This window comes from Leucoraja erinacea, chromosome 2, assembly GCF_028641065.1.
Source record: "Leucoraja erinacea ecotype New England chromosome 2, Leri_hhj_1, whole genome shotgun sequence".
NCBI classification, from domain to species: domain Eukaryota; kingdom Metazoa; phylum Chordata; class Chondrichthyes; order Rajiformes; family Rajidae; genus Leucoraja; species Leucoraja erinaceus.
Window position 1 is genome coordinate 45,487,604 of NC_073378.1, and position 19,216 is coordinate 45,506,819.

The following is a 19,216-nucleotide window of genomic DNA, read 5'->3' on the forward strand; positions in this document are numbered from 1 at the left end:
GAAGTGAGCGGGGGGGGAGTTGTAGGGGGAGGGGGCTGGTCGCTAGATCAGAGTCTCTGCTTTCTGTTTGGCGACATATCCCACTCCGGGCTGGGCTGGGTCTCCGGGGCTGGGCTGGGCTGGGTCGGTTCTCCGACGCTGGGCTGGGTCTCAGACGCTGGCATGGGTCTCCAACGCTGGGCTGTTTGGGGCTGGGCTGCTTCGGGTCCTTCCGAAAATTGTGTGTGGTTGGAAACCACCGCCGGCATTTCCAGTAAAGACGCGATGGCGCAGGAAGGGGCAGACCGGCCGGTGAGTGACGGGGAAAGAGACTAATCCGCACGACGCTGAACGGCAGGAGAAGAGATCGATCTGCGGATGCGCGTTTTTAAAGATTTTTTAAACCTCGCTAACTTTTACGACATGAAACTTGGTGCAATTGCAGCATAGGAGACCGGTGAGTGAACTGGTGAAAAATCGTATATCGCTGTCGCAAACCGTTTTTGCGCAAATAGAAAGACCGCATAAACCGGAAGATAACAAGATCAGAGCTTGTTATGTATAGATATAGATCGATAGATTAAATGTATCTCCCTCCCTTCAATATCATAAACTATTGTATTTTTAAAACATTTTCACCATCTTTTTCCATCTGCATTTTGATTTTTAATTCTTTAATTTCTGGAAAAAATTTAATTGGGATCATCAAAGCACACCTTAATCTTTTTTTCTTCGCTTAGGCTCATATTGGTACGTCAGAGCCATCTGCCAAGTTGCAACTCAGGGATAGAGATATCAGTGGTAAGTCTTATTTGTATTTATTTTATCAGGTTACTGTATTTTATTTCGAACGCCTAAATCAATAGGACTTAGAAAAAATTCTTATCAATTTTTAAAATATTGATTATTTGTACTGGGTAGGAACTGCACATGCTGGATAAACCAAAGATAGACACAAAAAGCTGGAGTAACTCAGCGAGAGAATCTCAGGAGAGATTGAATGAGTGACGTCACCCATTCCTTTTCACCAGAGATGCTGCCTGTCCTGCTGAGTTACTCCAGCTTTTTGAGCCTATCTTCTGCTATTTGTACTAGTTCAGTTTTTAGTTTAGAGATGCAGCGCAGAAACAGTCCTTCGGCCCACCGAGTCCGCGCCGACCAGCAATCCCTGCATGTGAACACCATCCTACACACACTAGGGACAATTTACACTTACAACAAGCCAATTAACCTACAAGCCCGTACATCTTTGCTGTGTGGGAGGAAACCAATCTTGTAGAAAATCCACACTTGCACCGGGAGTACGTACAAACTCCATACTGACAGCATCTGTAGTTGGGATCGAACCCGGGTCTCCGGTGCTGCAAGCGCTGTATCACTGGGCTACACACTATTACCTTTGGCTTGAGAGAAGATGGTAATCTTTTCTTGAGATTGCTTAATGAAATCTATCTGAGAAATATATTGAAGGCTGATGTTGTCCACATAGTACTGTGTCACCTCATCATTTTTTTGTATGGAACACCTTCTGGTCAATGTGTTCAATTTTCCCATCAAAAAAAAACTTGACTTTCTATAAGATTCCTTTTTCCATTAAGTTCATTAGTTTAGATTTTCCAGAATATCTTTGTTTCGATCTTCAATGCATCATATAACTATTTTTTTTTTAATTCACCCTATGGTAAACAAAAGGTGGCCAAGTGAGTGAGAGGGAGTTACAACGTAAATATTATTTACACCAGCCTTAAGGAGCACCTTCTCTCCAAAACCCAATACTTTCCTCAAATAAATGTGTGCACCTTTACAAGATCTTGTGTCGTTTAGAAATACGATTAAGATTTTAATATGAATACGATTCCATTTTCATTTTCTTCTATTGCTAGATCCTGATTTCTAAATGTGAACATGAGTGATGGTGCATTTGTTTAACAAAGTATTACAAATTAGTTCAGCTTAAATTCTTGCAGATTCTTGGTTTAATGGACTGGATGCTTATCCAGAACTCCTCCCTTGCCCATTCTCCCTGATGCAGCATTACTTAAATAAATAAAGTCTCCACACGGAAATATTTCAATATGTCTCCAAGCTGAAAATTGCAATATCGCGTTGGTGGGCCGTTTAGCCTCCAGAATCTATTTGTGCATCACTGATTTATATACCCCTTCCATTTACCTGCTCTTGCCCTAAATATATTTTCTAAAATGTTCAGGACTACAAGAACGGTGTCAGGGAGTGGAGCTAACTGGATTGTTCATACAAAACTGCATAAAGGGTCAATGGCTGTGCTGCATTTATCATCTTTTTTGATTTATGAAAGGGTTCCAAATGTCCATTCCACTTTATGAAGACATGCCTTCCCCATTTCACCCTTAAAACTCCTTTCCCGCTTGGCCCACTCACCTTTTAATTATCCTAAACATTAAATAACCTCCTAATTGTACCCACTTACATGTAGTCAAGTCTAAAGTGTTATATATTTCAGATTTCCAGCATCTGCATTATACTTTGCTTTTAGTTCATCAATTATTTTTTGGGCAGTCCTTATAAATAATAATCCATCATTGTACCAAAATCTACCCCCTGGTAACTTCTTAAAATATTCAAGTACCTTTTTAGTTAAAACTTAATATTTACCAATTCATAGGTAGACAAAAATGCTGGGGAAACTCAGCGGGTGAAGCAGCATCTATGGAGCGAAGTAGGCAACGTTTCAGGCCGAAAACCTTCTTCAGACATCAGACCCGAAACGTTGCCTATTTCCTTCGCTCCATAGATGCTGCCCCACCCGCTGAGTTTCTCCAGCATTTTTGTCTACCTTCGATTTTCCAGCATCTGCAGTTCCTTCTTGAACATTAACAAATGCATATTGCCTCGTATTTATACAGTGCCCTCCATAATGTTTGGGACAAAGACCCGTCATTTATTTATTTGCCGCTGTACTCCACAATTTTTAGATTTGTAATAGGAAAAAAATCACATGTGGCTAAAGTGCACATTGTCAGATTTTAATAAAGGCTATTTTTATACATTTTGGTTTCAGCATGTTGAAATTACAGCAGTGTTTATACATAGTCCCCCCATTTCAGGACACCATAATGTTTGGGACACAGCAATGTCATGTAATTGAAAGTAATCATGTTTATTATTTTGTTACATATCCTTTGCATACGATGACTGCTTGAAGTCTGCGATTCATGGACATCAGTTGCTGGGTGTCTTCTCTGGTGATGCTCTGTCAGGCCTGTATTGTAGCCACATCTTTAGCTTATGCTTGTTTTGGGGGGTAGTCCCTTTTCGATTTCTCTTCAGCATATAAAAGGCATGCTCAATTGAGGTCAGATTGGGTGATTGACTTGGCGACTCAAGAATTTACCATTTTTTAGCTTTGAAAAACTCTTTTGTTGGTTTAGCAGTAAGTTTGGGATCATTGTCTTGCTGTCGAATGAACCGCCGGCCAATGAGTTTTGAGGCATATGTTTGAACTTGAGCAGATAGGATATGTCTATACACTTCAGAATTCATTATACTACCATCAGCAGTTGTATCATCAATGAAGATAAGTGAACCAGTACCTTCAGCAGCCATACATGCACAGGCCATAACACCCCCACCACCGTGTTTCACAGATGAGGTGGTATGCTTTGGACCTTGGGCAGTTCCTTCTCTCCTCCATACTTTGTTCTTGCCAACACTCTGATATGTTAATCTTAGTCTCATCTGTCCACCAAACCCTTTTCCAGAACTGTGGTTGCTTTTTATGTACTTCTTGGGAAACTGAAACCTGGCTATCCTATTTTGGCGGCTAACCAGTGGTTTGCATCTTGCAGTTTAGCCTCTGTATTTCTGTTCGTGAAGTCTTCTGCGGACAGTGGTCATTGACAAATCACGCCTGACTCCTGAAGACTTTCTGATTTGTCGGACGGATGTTTGAGGGTTTTTCTTCATTATAGAGAGAATTTTTCTGTCATCAGCTGTGGAGGTCTTTCTTGGCCTGTCAGTCACTTTGCGATTAGTAAGCTTACCAGTGCCCTTTCTTCTTAATGATGTTCCAAACAGTTAATTTTTGTAAGCCTTGGGTTTGGCTTCGTGTTTCTCAGTCTCATAATGGCTTCTTTGACTTTCATTGGCGCAACTTTGGTCCTCATGTTGATAAACAACGATAAAAGTTTCCAAAGGTGATGGAAAGACTGGAGGAAAGACTAGGTGCCGAGAGCTCTCTTATTCCTGCATTAAGAAAGCAATTAAACACACCTGAGCAATTACAAACATGTGTGAAGCCATGTGTCCCAAACATTAAGGTACCCTGAAATTGGGGGGAATTATGTATAAACAGTGCTGTAATTTTTACATGGTGAAACCAAAATGTATAAAAATGACCTTTATTAAAATCTGACAATGTGCACTTTAACTACATTTGATTTTTTTCCACAAATTGTGGAGTACAGAGGCAAATAAATAAATGATGGGTCTTTGTCCCAAACATTATGGAGGGCACTGTATGTGTTCAAACATCTATCCCGAATGAAAGATGATTTTTATAATTTCCACACCATGGACGATGAGCTTGTACATTTCAATTTGTGTCCAGGTGACAACTCTAGTAGGAATTCAGGGACATTTTATTTTACTACCTCAGGGCAAGAACAAACAACCTTTCCAGGAACAACCAGAAAACTGAACAACGTGCCTCACACAGTCCAATCAACTTTAGAACAAGGTACAGAGAATCTTCCTGACAAAATAAAGGTGAGGAACTAATTATCTTTGTCTTTCAAAAGCTCTTGCGGAGAGAGGGAATGCAACATTGCTTCAATAGAATAACGCTTTGGAGATAAAGCAAAACTTGGTAGTAATATTCAGCAGACCAGACTTTGCTTGCAAAGAGAGAAACATACTTAACGTTTCAGCATATTTGGAGCAAGATCTGATGGAAACTTGTTAACACAAAATGTTACGGAAAAACTGCAGATGCTGGTTTAAACCGAAGATAGACACAAAAAGCTGGTGTAACTCAGCGGGACAGGCAGCATCGCTCTTAAATTGGGAGTAGGGGATAGAGTCTTTGTAGGAAGCCGGGTGGGAAGAAGTATAGTCGAGATAGTATAGTCTAGATTAGTCAGAGATGCGTCCTGTCCCGCTGAGTTACTCCAACTTTTTGTGCCTACAACACAAAATGTTAGCTTTGTTTCTCTCTCCATAGATGTAGCCTGAACTAAGCATTTCTATTGTTTCCTGTTCTGGATTTCCAATGTGTACAGTATTTTGTTATTATTCTTTTGATGGTGGGCTTAGGGTAAAGTTGAAGACAATTTATTCCATACCTAATTTAGAATATTTGTAGAAATGAATAGATGACCTTTTTGTACTAATTTAGCTCACTTTAATCATAAAGTCACATAGTTTTATTCTAGAAACAATTGTTGAAGATTGGTTGATCATTTTGATAGCCTTTGTTATGCTGTAGATAGTTATAGAAAGCCATAGCTAAGCTGTATAAACTCAGTACCTAACTTTTTTGATTTTTTTTAATCTTGTACAGTCTTTACTTCATGAAGTACATCTAGAGGGTATGCAGGTGCTGTCCCTATCAGAATCGCCATACCTGGAAGAAAAGGAGCAACCGTTAGAAGATAATCCAGACTACTGGCACCAGGAAAGACAAGGACTTCTAGATGTCGTGCAGTCACTTAAAGATGTCCTTTCCAAAATTCAGGGCAGTGGCGAAGCAAAGGTAGGAACACTGAGTTTGATAAGTCTTTAATCTTACATGGGGGACCTTTATGAGAGATCAACAGCAAGTGCAGATGGATCACCGCTGACTACAAATTTTTGCCCACAGTGGCACAGAGGTAGAGATAGATATAGATATGCCATTTATTGTCACTATACATGTACAGTGAAATTAAAAGCTGCTCGTACTCAGTGCATACATATAATTTAGTACAAAAAACAAGAAACAGAAAAACAAAAAACAGAAGGGAGAAGGGGGGGGATAGGTGCACAATTCTGCAAGTTGCTGCCTTGCAGCGCTAGAGAGCCAGGTTTGATCCTGGCTATGTCTGCCGTTTGTATGGAGTATGTACGTTCTCCCTGTGACCGCGTGGGTTTTCTCCAGGTGCTCTGGTTTCCTCCCACATTACAAAAACGTGCAGGTTTGTTGGTTAATTCTATAAATTGTCCCTAGTGTATAGGGTAGAACTAGTGTAGCGGCGATCGATGGTCAGCGCTGACTCGATCGCCGAAAGGCCTCTTTCTATGTTGGATCTATAAACAAAACAAAATTTAGCTCTCTGTTTAAACAATCTCTAATTGGTTTGCTCTCTGAATCAATAAACTAAACAGTTTTTTTGCCTAACTCTTTTAAAGGTTGTAACTTCCGCAGGAATCTTTACCGAGCTAAATAGGATTAATTTGGCTGTATTTGTAGGTAGATCATTCTGCTTTCAGTCAGTCTTAATGTCTGCCAAATTAATTGTAATCTTCAGGCATTTTTATTAGGTGGGCAGGTAGTTCTTGGTGATAGGCAAAGGACTGTTACATAGAGAGAACTTTCATTTGTATCTTTTTGAATGGTGCAATGAAATCATATCCACCTGCAAACTAAAGGTGTCTTAGTTTGATGTCTCATCTAAAAGAACCAATGTCATAAAATATGCAGAATTGCTGACAGATATTTAATCGATGGGAGCAAATATACTTTATTGAAATAATTATAAAGCTAGCTTTTATTAGTGGCATATACCTAAGAGTTGAGCAAGTTGTAAAATGTTGGTGATGTTTCTTACAGACTTTATCTACTGAAAACATCACGGACTGGCGACGTGAACTACTGCAAGCTGTCCAGCATGTTTTTAACAAAGAACATGACGCTTTCATAATGGCTCTGCATGCACAAGCTCCATCCTTGAATAATATGGATGCAATGACATTATTGAACCTACTGAAAGAACAGGTATTTCCTCGAATTGAATCATTGCTGTTGTTATAGTTCAGTGAGAAATAGGTCAGGATGATTTGACCAACTCGTATCTATTCATCTCTGTTTTTACCGTGGGTGACGACATGAAAACCAGGGAACTTGGTTCAGTTAATGGAGATGTCTTGAGGACAAGTCCATAATATAGTCGAGGAGGTGGTGGACGTCATATGGTGTATAAAGGTAGATTGATCTCCCGAGCCTGATCAGATATATTCGAGGACACTGGGAAGCTAGTGAAAATTGTGCAGGTGTCCTGGCTAAAATATATGAATCATTGTTACACATGTGCGAGGTGCTGAAAGATTGGAGGGGGGTTAATGTTGTGCCTCTGTTTAAGAAATATTGTCTGCAAAAAAATTGTCTATAAAACAGGAATCATAACATCTGTGGTAGGAATGTTACTGAGGGATAAGATAATCAACCATTTGGTAAGGCAGGGTTAGATTATGGAAAGTCATTTTGTGGAAGAGCACATCTCAGTAGTGCAACGGTAGAGTTGCTGCCTTACAGCGCTTGCAGCACCGGAGACCCGGATTTGATCCCGACTACAGGTGCCGTCTATACGGAGTATGTACATTCTCCCTGTGACCACGTGAGTTTTCTCCGAGATTTTTGGTATCCGCCCACACTCCAAAGACATACAGGTATCTTGGTGTATGTGAAAAATTGTCCCCAGTGTGTGTAGGATATGTGCGGGGATCGCTGTTCGGCACGGACTTGGTGGGCCAAAGGGTCTGTTTCCGTGCTGTATCTAAAACTAAAACTAAAAAATCTTGTGAATTTGAGTTTTGTTTTAAAACGTAAATGAGGAGGTTGATGAGAGCAGGATCGTAGATGTTGTCTATATGGAGGCTTTTGATAAGATTCTCCACGGTAGGCTAATCTGGCAGTTTAGATCGTCTGGGTTTCAGGGAAAGCTAGCTAACTGGATACAGTGTTTAAGAAGGAACTGCAGATGCTGGAAAATTGAAGGTAGACAAAAATGCTGGAGAAACTCAGCGGGTGAGGCAGCATCTATGGAGCGAAGGAAATAGGCAATGTTTTGGTCGAAATCTTTCTTCAGACTGAATTCCTTCGCGCTATAGATGCTGCCTCACCTGCTGAGTTTCCTGCCTATTTCCTTCGCTCCATAGATGCTGCCTCACCCGCTGAGTTTCTCCAGCATTTTTGTCTAACTGGATACAGAATTGACTTAATGGTAAGAAACGGAGGGCAGTGGTAGATGATCCATTTTCGGACTGAAATCTTGTAGCTGGTGCTGTGCATCAGGGATCAGTGATGGGCTCATTACAGTTTGCCATCTATATCAATGATTTGGATATATGAAAATGTACTGGGCACGATTAGTTTGCAGAGTACACTAAAGTAGGTGCTATCCTAGACAGTGAAGATGGTTATCAAGAATTACAGCATGGTCACGATCAGTTTAATTCAGATAAATGGTGTTGAATTTTAGGAACTTAGGCAGGATCACAGTGAATGGTAGGGCTTGGGGAGTGTTGTAGAGCAATCTATCCACAAATACATATTTCCATGGAATTGCCCTCAGGTAAATAGGGTGACGAATAAGGCTTTGGGCACATTCGCCTACATTAGTCAGGGAATTGAAGATGGATATGTTACAGTTGTACAAGACCTTGTGGAGGCGGCACATGGAGTATTGTGTTCGTTTTTGATCACGCTGGTTTGGGAAAGATGCCATTAAGCTGGAAATAGTCAAGTCACATTTATTTATATAGCACAAATAAAAAACAACTCTCGTTGACCAAAGTACTTTACATTTGTTATAAGAATAGTATACACAAGCAAGTTACATACATATATATACAAATAGCCCTCGCTCAGAGGACGTCAGGAAAGGCTTGGGAGAAAGATAAGTTTTTAGTCTAAGTAGTGCAAAGATTAATGAGGATATTGGCAGGACTTGTGAGCCTGAGCTATAAGGGGAGATTGGACTGACTGGGACTTTATTCCCTGAATGCAGGAGACAAAGAGGTGATCTTTTGGAAGTGTATAAAATCATGAAGGGAATAGACAGGGTAAATGCATAGTCTTTTTCCCAGGGTAGATGAATCAAGAGGTTAGAGAGCGTAGATTTAAGGTGAGAGCACATATGTGGACAATGTGGAGACAAGGTGAGAGCACATATGTGGAGACAATGTTTCCTCCTGTGAGAATCTAAAACTAGGATTTACTGTTAAAAATGAAGGACTACCCGTTTAAGAAAGATGAGATTAAATTATTTTCTCTGTTGCGAGTTGTTACAACACTCGTCCCCAAAGCAGTAGCAGTATCTTTGGATATTTTCTTTACCGCAGAAGTAGCCAAATTTGACACAGTACTATGTAGAAATTGCCAAGGTTTATCAGAAATGCGTTTTGAGGACCATTCCAAAGAGAAGAGAGAGGTGGAGAGATTTCCCAGAGGAAATTGAATAAGGATCTGGGCAGCCACCTCCAAGGGGATCTCAAGACTGGCCACTTCTTCCCATCTCCGCCCCTTTCTGCTTTCTGCAGAGATCGTTCCCTCCGAAACTCCCTGGTCAACTCGTCCCTCCCCAGGTACTTTCCCCTGCAACCGCAGGAGATGCAACACCTGTCCCTTTACCTTCCCCCTCGACTCCATCCGACCCAAATATTTTTCCAGGTGAGGCAGAGGTTCACTTGCACCTCCTCCAACATCATCTACTGTATCCGCTGTTCCAGGTGTCAACTTTTCTACATTGGCGATACCAAGCGCAGGCTCGGCGATTGTTTCGCTGAAACCTCCACTCAGTCTGTCTTAACCTACCTGATCTCCCGGTTGCTCAGCACTTCAACTCCTCCTCCCATTCCCAATGACCTTTCTGTCCTGGGTCTCCTCCATTGTCAGAGTGAGGCCCCAAACAAATTGGAGGAACAGCAACTCATCTTTTTTTATGAGCTTGGATTGTTTACACCCCAGTGGTATGAACATTGACTTCTCTAACTTCAAATAGCCCTTGCTTTCCCTCTCTATCCCCTCCCCTTTCCCAGTTCTCCCACCAGTCTTACTGTCTCCAACTACATTCTATCTTTGTCCCACTCACTCCCCTAACATCAGTCTGAAGAATGGTCTCGACCCAAAACGTTACCCATTCCTTCTCTCCAGAGATGCTGCCTGGCCTGCTCAGTTACTCCAGCATTTTGTGTCTACCTTAAGTAATAAAAGAATGGGAATGGCCAGACATGGAGAACTGAGACATTGTGAGTTGGAAGAGGTTATAGATAAAGGGCAAAGTCAGGTCACAAGATCATTCTGAGACAGGAAACCTGATTCGGTCAGCAGCACAAGGATGATCGTAAGGTGTGAATTGAGATGTGAGCTGTAGAGATTTGGATGTGCTCAAGTTTAAGGAGAATGGGAGTCAACTCGTGCATAATGGTAACTGTTCATTTTCTTCTTGCATTAGGAAACCCAGAGGAGAGCTGATGTGCAACTTTTAATGACTGCAGATCGGAACAGCATGATGATGGAAATACGTGAGCTTTGGTCTTACCTGCAGAGAGTGCAACAGGGTCACAGGAAGCCCGTGGATGGGCAAGAATACAGTGCACAAAGAAGTATGTCACTTTGAAATCTATGATATGATTTAAAAATATTTATGAGATTAATAATTTTTTGAAAAAGCGGACGGATCGATTTCTGGCAGTAAGGGATATAGGGATCCCTGCATATACTGGAAGATAGCACTGAGCTAGAAGATCAGACCTGATCTAAATAAACGGCAGAGCCAGATAACCAACTCCTATTTCTTACGTTATATCTGCATTAGTATCTCAATATGTTAATTATTGCAACATTGTGGTATACTTTCTTCACTTTTAGTGGAATTACTGGAAAACAATCTGAAACAGAAGCAGGCTCAGATTCTAACATTACAGATGGAATTGAATACACTGAAGGCAAAGGGAGTTGAATTCCAAGACCACCAGAATTCAGAGAAGATGCTGATGGCAGAATTGAAAAGTGAACTTTCTCAAACAAAGCTGGAACTTGAAACCACACTGAAGGCGCAGCACCAACACTTAAAAGAGTTGGAGATGATGAGGTAATCATGTACCCCTCTTAATCCAATTACTAATAGTGGATGAAGGGAGGTAAGGAAGAGGTCCGAATGGATGGAGTTGAAGATTCTGGCAAGAGTTGTACGAGTGCAAAGAATATGAAATGATGTTTCATTTTCTATAACTTCCAGACCCTGTCTCCTCTTTACTAAAGATTGGTATTGCATTCAGTACTAATCTCATAACATAGAAACATAGAAATTAGGTGCAGGAGTAGGCCATTCGGCCCTTCGAGCCTGCACCGCCATTCAATATGATCATGGCTGATCATCCAACTCAGTATCCCGTACCTGCCTTCTCTCCATACCCTCTGATCCCCTTAGCCACATGGGCCACATCTAACTCCCTCTTAAATATAGCCAAGAACTGGCCTCAACTACCCTCTGTGGCAGAGAGTTCCAGGGATTCACCACTCTCTGTGTGAAAAAAGTTCTTCTCTTCTCGGTTTTAAAGGATTTCCCCCTTATCCTTATGCTGTGACCCCTTGTCCTGGACTTCCCCAACATCGGGAACAATTTTCCTGCATCTAGCCTGTCCAACCCCTTAAGAATTTTGTAAGTTTCTATAAGATCCCCTCTCAATCTCCTAAATTCTAGAGAGTATAAGTTATTATTATTAGTAGTGTGTTCATATATCAGGGTTTAATTGCAATATCATCTCTGATTCTTGTGATTAAACCCAGTGCTTTTGGAAAAGTTTCTCCAGAATCAGTAGAGTAATTGTAGAATTCATATTTTTAATCAACATTTATAACCTTTTCACAGTGCTTGCAACAAAAATAACTGCTTTTCTTGGCTATTTTAGGGTTGAGTTAAGTGAAAAGGCAGCTGCAGTAGAAAGGCTAAACACTGTACTGGAAAAAGAACAGAAGAAGTTCCAAGAACTGGAGTGGGCAGTGGAAAAGGAAAGGTGTAAACCAGATAGAAAAGAGGAGCATGACCGAGAAAAATTAGAGGTTTGTATTCTTTTATCTCCGAGATGATTCATGGAAGCCGTGCTCTGATGCATATCTTTTTGACTGCCACCAATTCGTATCTATTTCCAATGCCAGACTAAATACATTGTTTACTTTCTAACAACTAAGTAACAACTAAGTTACAGAGAAAGGTTGAACAAGTTAGGGCTTTATTAAGTTTATTAGCGCAGAAGGTTAAGGGGGGACTTGATAGAGGTTTTTAAAATGATGAGAGGGATAGACAGAGTTGACGTGGAAAAGCTTTTCCCACTGAGAGTAGGGAAGATTCAAACAAGGGGACATGACTTGAGAATTAAGGGACTGAAGTTTAGGGGTAACATGAGGGGGAACTTCTTTACTCGGAGAGTGGTAGCTGTGTGGAATGAGCTTCCAGTGAAGGTGGTGGAGGCAGGTTCGTTTTTATCATTTAAAAATAAATTGGATAGTTATATGGATGGGAAGGGAATGGAGGGTTATGGTCTGAGCGCAGGTATATGGGACTAGGGGAGATTATGTGTTCGGCACAGACTAGAAGGGTCGAGATGGCCTGTTTCCGTGCTGTAATTGTTATATGGTTATATGGTTACTTAATCAAATTGTAAAATGTGCCATATTCTGCAGACATTAGGTCCCCTGATTTTTAACAATGTTAAATTTAAGAAAAAGTAATGGGCTTGTCCCACTTAGGCGATTTTTCAGCGGACTGCCGGCGACTGTCAAGTTGTCCGCAGTCGCCTGAAAAACGGCAATTGGAACGGCGAATATCAGAGTGGAACGCACACACACACACACACACACACACACACACACACACACACACACACACACACACACACACACACACACACACACACACACACACACACACACACACACACACACACACTTCCTTCACCAGCTCATTATGCAGGCGGGGGACAGGGCTAGGGGTGAGAGCGCTGTCTACAAAATTCAAACGGTGCAAAGCCAAGGTGATACAGACACACACCTCGATGAATAGGAAGGTTGGCGCTGTAATTAAGATGGCTAAAGCACAGTGTAGGGTAAGTCCTTTGAAAGAGATACACGGCTGTGAAGCTCGGCGGACATTTAACATAACCGGTCAGTTATCCTTGGTTCTGAAAACTACTGCTTACCTTTTTTTTCCCCAATGAGCCGATGAAATTCACCAGTCAGCACCGGCAACAACCTACGAGAACCTTCGACCTCCTGACAACCCATTAGGGCCTGCTGGCGACGCACCTACGGCACGAGAATTCTCGCTACTCTCCATGGCGGCTTCATTCTAGTCACCGCTAATTTTTCAACATGTTGAAAAATTTGCGGTGACCATAATGAGGCTGTGACTAGTTCCCAGAATGCGGGAACTCCTCACGACCATGTAGCGACTCCCCGGCAACCACCCTGCATAGCGAACATGTGGCGACTGCAGTCGCCCAAAAAGTTGCCAAAGTGGGACAGGCCCACAAGAGCCGATGTAAACCATATGGCCCACCAAGACTCCTCCAGCATGCAGTGGGATAATTGTTGATTCTGTGCCTCATTCCCCATCCAGCCCAAACCCTGTACAGTCAATGGCGCAGAAAGTGGTCTTGTTGTTCACCCTGCCATCTATTTTCAGTACTTGGCCTGTAGCCAGGCCACGATGCTGCAAGTACTCATCTAGATACTGCTGTAAGAATATCTGCCTCTACCACCATCACCCCCACCCAGAGGGAGTATACAAAAATATTTCATCCATCTTCTGAGTGGAAAGCATTTTTCTCAAATACGCTTTAATAAAATCTTAAAGTTTCATTCCTGTTTATGAGCACCACCGCAAAGAAAATTCTTTACACTATCTCTGACCCTTATAATTATATATTCCTCAATATCGCAAAGATCCCCTCTTTGCCTTCTCTGCTCCAAGATAAACAAACACAGGCTATCCTGTTTCTCCTTGCAGTCAAAAGGCTCTACCTCAGGCTCTTCCTTTAGTGTGGTGACCGGAACTACACATAGTTCGCCAACTTGCAGCATAATCTATCTAACCACCTTATCTACCTGTGCTCTTTCCTTCAAGGTTCTGAAAACAAGGTCCCTCTGTTCCTCAGTACTTCCCAGGTCCTACCATTCATTGTATATGTCCAGTCTTGTTAGTCGTCATAAAATGCTTTACCTTATTTTTTCAGCATTAAATTCCATGTTCCATTACTTCTCCCATATTTCTGATTCATGATATAATTTTGTGAACAAAGACTACCTTCCTTATTTTCAGCATCATGTCACCTGTTCACTTATCATACCTTCTTTGTTCACATCCCAATCACTAACGAATAAAACAAACTGCAATAGTGATCCCTGTGATGCACCATTATACCAGTTGTATAATTACAAAAACAATTGATTACCCTCTTATCACCAAGCTAGTTTTGGAAACAACTTGCCAACATGCTCTGGCTGCCATGGGTTGCTATATTTTAGATCTTTCTCCTTTATGGTTCCTCATAGAAGTTCTTTCTGGTCCATGTAGACTACATCAATTACATTTTCCTTTCAAAAATTTCAAAATTGATCAGATCTTCCAGTTTCTCATAGCATCCAAAAAAGTTCCAGTCTGAGCTTTAAACATTCTGAGCAACCAAAAGGACTTTGAGATGAAATTTCTCTCACACAAGACTTTCTTTAAGGAACTTTCTTATCTTGGATTTCTTATTTTGGATGCTCTGGTTTTCTCTCATAATTGCATACACAGGCCTCTGGCCTCACATCAGGAGGAACTGTGGAACATCCACATCATACAGAAATTTAGCTCATCCCTTATTTTTCACCTTCATGGTGGCATGCAAGCCATGATATTAACCAATGGTTCTAGGACAGAACCATGCATGGTGAAGTCTGATGTCATTGCCCCAAGGGTTTCCTTGGTTGTTTTTTTTGCCATAATATTGCATCTTATCTCCAAAATAACCCCAGCGGGAGATGATTAATCTTCAGAACTGATGGAAATCTTTTCAGTTACCACTGTGTGCATGCTTAGAGCCTAAGCTGCATAAGCTGCATGCCATTGTTGAAGTTTTTGCATCCGCAGCACAGAGGTCCTCCATCAACTTTCCCTCATTGCACCGCACTGCCCTCTGACGGGTGAGACCATGGAAAACGTGGACCACATCTACATCTCGGTAAAGGCAAACATTACTAGTGATGTCTGCACAGTCTTTGATCGTTTGGCAGTAAAGATATTTGAAGAAATGATACAAAACTCATGGCCTCTAATCCCAGCTCTCTTATATACTTATGAAATCTAAATGACCTGTAGCAGTATTGCAAGGCACCAGAGAAATACAGTTGATGCTGCTCAAATAAAAATCCTCCAAATTTATTAGAATGATCAGTGAACCAATATTGGTGGCCTTTTCCTGACAAATGTCCTTATTATTGAAGTGCTGGTAACACTGAGTTGACAACTTTCCCAGGTCATTTTATTTGCATGCGTTACTCCCACAGTCTTCCAGTTTTGTCATGGGATGAGATTGCCAATGTTGCAAGAAACGAATCAATGATTTTCTCAACGTCTACTCAAAAAAATCCAGTGACTACTGACTCTGAGGAATTTCTGGCCTATAACTGCTCAAAGTGGAGAAGGATGATTTGGAATTCTACTTAGAATGTTGACCTATACATCATAATCACCACCTCACAAACTATCCACCCATTGGTGCACACAGTCTCCACTTACCCATCTCTGGATGTCTGTGATTGCCACATTGCCCTCATTAGCCACATCTGAGCCTGCAAGATTCATGTCATTCTCAGTTCCAAAAAATTGCCAAATAAGAAATACAAACTCGGTAAGACTCGATTTTGTACTCTAAGCCACTTGAAACAGAGGAAAAAAGGTATATCAACTGATACTCTCATTTTTAAGAACTTGAAAGGGCGGGCATGGTGGAGCAGTGCTAGAGTTGCTGCCTTACAGCGCTTGCAGCGTCGGAGACCTGGGTTTGATCCCGACTGCGAGTGCTGGATGGAGTATGTAGGTTCTTCCCGTGACCGTGTGGATTTTCTCCGAGATCTTCGGTTTCCCCCCACTGTCCAAAGATGTACATGTTTGTAGTCGGCGCGGACTCGGTGGGCCGAAGGACCTGTTTCCGCCCTGTATCTAAACTAAACTTAAAGAAAGAAAAATGCATCAAGGGAAGGCCATGTGGGCCTCCCACTACCACCTCCTTCCTCGTTCCTTGAGATGACTATATCCTCTTCATAGATCATTTCTCACCAAACCTAGGATTTATTGCACTCTCATAGAAACGTAGAAAATAGGTGCAGGAGGAGGCCATTCGGCCCTTCGAGCTAGCATCGCCATTCATTGTGATCATGGCTGATCGTCCACTATCAATAACCCGTGCCTGCCTTCTCCCCATATCCCTTGACTCCACTAGCCCCTAGAGCTCTATCTCACCCTCTCTTAAATCCATCCAGTGACTTGGCCACCACTGCCCACTGTGGCAGGGAATTCCATAAATTCACAACTCTGGGTGAAAACGTTTTTTCTCACCTCGGTCTTAAATGACCTCCCCTTTATTCTAAGACTGTGACCCCTGGTTCTGGACTCGCCCAACATTGGGAACATTTTTCCTGCATCTAGCTTGTCCAGTCCTTTTATAATTGTATATGTTTCTATAAGATCCCCCTCATCCTTCTAAACTCCAGTGGATACAAGCCTAGTCTTTTCAATCTTTCCTCATATGACAGTCCTGCATCCCAGGGATCAATCTCGTGCCCTGCACTGCCTCAATCACAAGGATGTCCTTCGTCAAATTAGGAGACCAAAACTGTACACAATACTCCAGATGTGGTCTCACCAGAGCAACTTCAGAAGAACCTCTTTACTCCTGTACTGAAATCCTCTTGTTATGAAGGCCAACACTCCATTAGCTTTCTTCACTGCCTGCTGTACCTGCACGCCAACTTTCAGTAACCGGTGGACATATTATTATCTCAATGGGGTTAGGTTAGGTAAGGGGGAGGTGCAGCGAGACCCAGGGAGGTGCAACGAGACCCCTCGCTCCCCCTTTCCTAATCTAACCCCATTGAGATAATAATCTGCCCCCTTGTTTTTGCTGCCAAAGTGGATAACCTCACATTTATCTATATTATACTGCATCTGCCACGCATCTGCCCACTCACTCAACCTGTCCAGATCACCCTGCAACCGCCTAACATCCTCTTCACAGTTCACACTGCCACCCAGCTTTGTGTCATCCGCAAACTTGCTAGTGTTGCTCCTAATTCCCTCTTCCAAATCATTAATATATATGGTAAACAGTTGTGGCCCCAACACTGAGCCTTGCGGCACTCCACTCGCCACTGCCTGCCATTCTGAAAAGGACCCGTTCACTCCTACTCTTTGCTTCCGGTCTGCCAACTAATTTTCTATCCATGTCAACACCCTACCCCCAATACCATGTGCTCTAATTTTAGTCACCAGTCTCCCGTGCGGGACCATATCAAAGGCTTTCTGAAAGTCTAGATACACTACATCCACTGCCACCCCTTCATCCATTTTACTTGTCACATCCTCAAAAAATTCCAGAAGATTAGTCAAGCATGATTTCCCTTTCATAAATCCATGTTGACTTGGACTAATCCTTTTACTGCTATCCAAATGCCCCATTATTACCTCTTTAATAATTGACTCCAGCATCTTTACCACCACCGAAGTCAGGCTAACTGGTCTGTAATTCCCCGTTTTCTCTCTCTCGCTCCTTTCTTGAAAAGTGGGATAACATTAGCTATCCTCCAATCCACAGGAACTGATCCTGAATCTATTGAACATTCGAAAATGATCACCAATGTGTCCACTATTTCTAGAGCCACCTCCCTTAGGACCCTGGGATGCAGACCATCAGGCCCTGGGAACTTATCATCCTTCAGTTCCATTAGCCTACCCAATACTATTTCTCACCTAATATAAAAAAAAATTCAGTTCCTCTACCCCCTTAGATCCTCTGTCCTCCAGTACATCTGGGAGATTGTTTGTGTCTTCCTTAGTGAAGACAGATCCAAAGTACCTATTCAACTCTTCTGCCATTTCCTTGTTGCCCATAATAATTTCACCCGTGTCTGCCTTCAAGGGACCCACATTTGACTTTGCTACTCTTTTTCCCTTAACATATCTAAAGAAGCTTTTACTGTCCTTTATATTCCTGGCCAGCTTCCCCTCGTACTTCATCCATACAGCCCGTAGTGCCCGCTTTGTTTCCTTCTGTTGTCCTATGAAAGTTTCCCAATCCTCTGGCTTCCGGCTACTCTTTGCTGTGTTATACATCTTTTCTTTTACTTTTATTCTATCACTAATTTCTCTTGTCAGCCACGATTGCCTCCTACTCCCCTTAGAATCTTTCTTCCTTTTTGGAATGAAATGATCCTGCGTCTTCCGGATTATGCCTAGAAACTCCTGCCATTGCTGTACCACCGTCATTCCTGCTCGGATCCCTTTCCAGTCTACCTTGGCCAGCTCCCCTCTCATGCCTTCATAGGCCCCTTTGTTCAACTGTATCACTGACACTTCCAATTTAACCTTCTCCTTCTCAAATTGCAGATTAAAACTAATCATATTATGATCACTACCTCCAAGCGGTTCCTTTACCTCTTATCATATCTGGTTCATTGGACAACACTAAATCCAGAATTGCCTTTCTCTGGTCGGCTCCATTACAAGCTGCTCTCTTTTCACCTAAACAATCAAATTGGAAGTAGCTGTTTTAATTCATGAATGACTAGATTAAAATGTTATCAAAATCTCTGAATTCTGAGCATATTCATTAGCAAATCAGGGTAAAATATTTTGAGGTCACTCTATGGGGTTGGAGATTGCAACCTTCACGTGGTCCACCTTGTTTCGGCGAATGCAATCAACCTGGCGTGCACAATCAAATAAGATCAAATAGAACTTTAGGCTGTGCACGCCATACGCAAGAAGAAGAAGGTCTATTCTGGAAGGAAAAAATCTTGGCTTTGCATCTATTTGGTGTGAATTGTAATAACACTTTTTAAAGTATTTGTACATGATCTATGGATGTTGCTGGAAACAATAGCATTTATTGTCCATTGCCAATTGTTGAAGAGGCTGTTAAGAGCCAAGTTGGTAGGTCTGCAATTGCATAAAGGCCAGATTCGTCTTTCCTTCCTCAGGAATATTAATGAACCGGTTGATGTAAATATTGCATAGAACAG

The 19,216-nt window shown here is 41.9% G+C and overlaps 1 protein-coding gene across 4 annotated transcripts in view; it reads left to right on the forward strand.

Annotated features, from left to right (window-relative positions):
• The window catches only part of LOC129709537 (A-kinase anchor protein 9-like), a 200,255-nt gene that overhangs the window by 156,277 nt on the left and 24,762 nt on the right, over positions 1 to 19,216 (forward strand). For all 4 annotated transcript variants that reach the window (XM_055656004.1, XM_055656013.1, XM_055656019.1 and 1 more), the window contains 7 exons: positions 720 to 780; positions 4,616 to 4,725; positions 5,519 to 5,710; positions 6,767 to 6,931; positions 10,389 to 10,539; positions 10,805 to 11,027; positions 11,848 to 11,998. In XM_055656004.1, the coding sequence (XP_055511979.1) occupies positions 720 to 780; positions 4,616 to 4,725; positions 5,519 to 5,710; positions 6,767 to 6,931; positions 10,389 to 10,539; positions 10,805 to 11,027; positions 11,848 to 11,998 (1,053 nt within the window). The remainder of the gene's footprint in view (positions 1 to 719; positions 781 to 4,615; positions 4,726 to 5,518; positions 5,711 to 6,766; positions 6,932 to 10,388; positions 10,540 to 10,804; positions 11,028 to 11,847; positions 11,999 to 19,216) is intronic.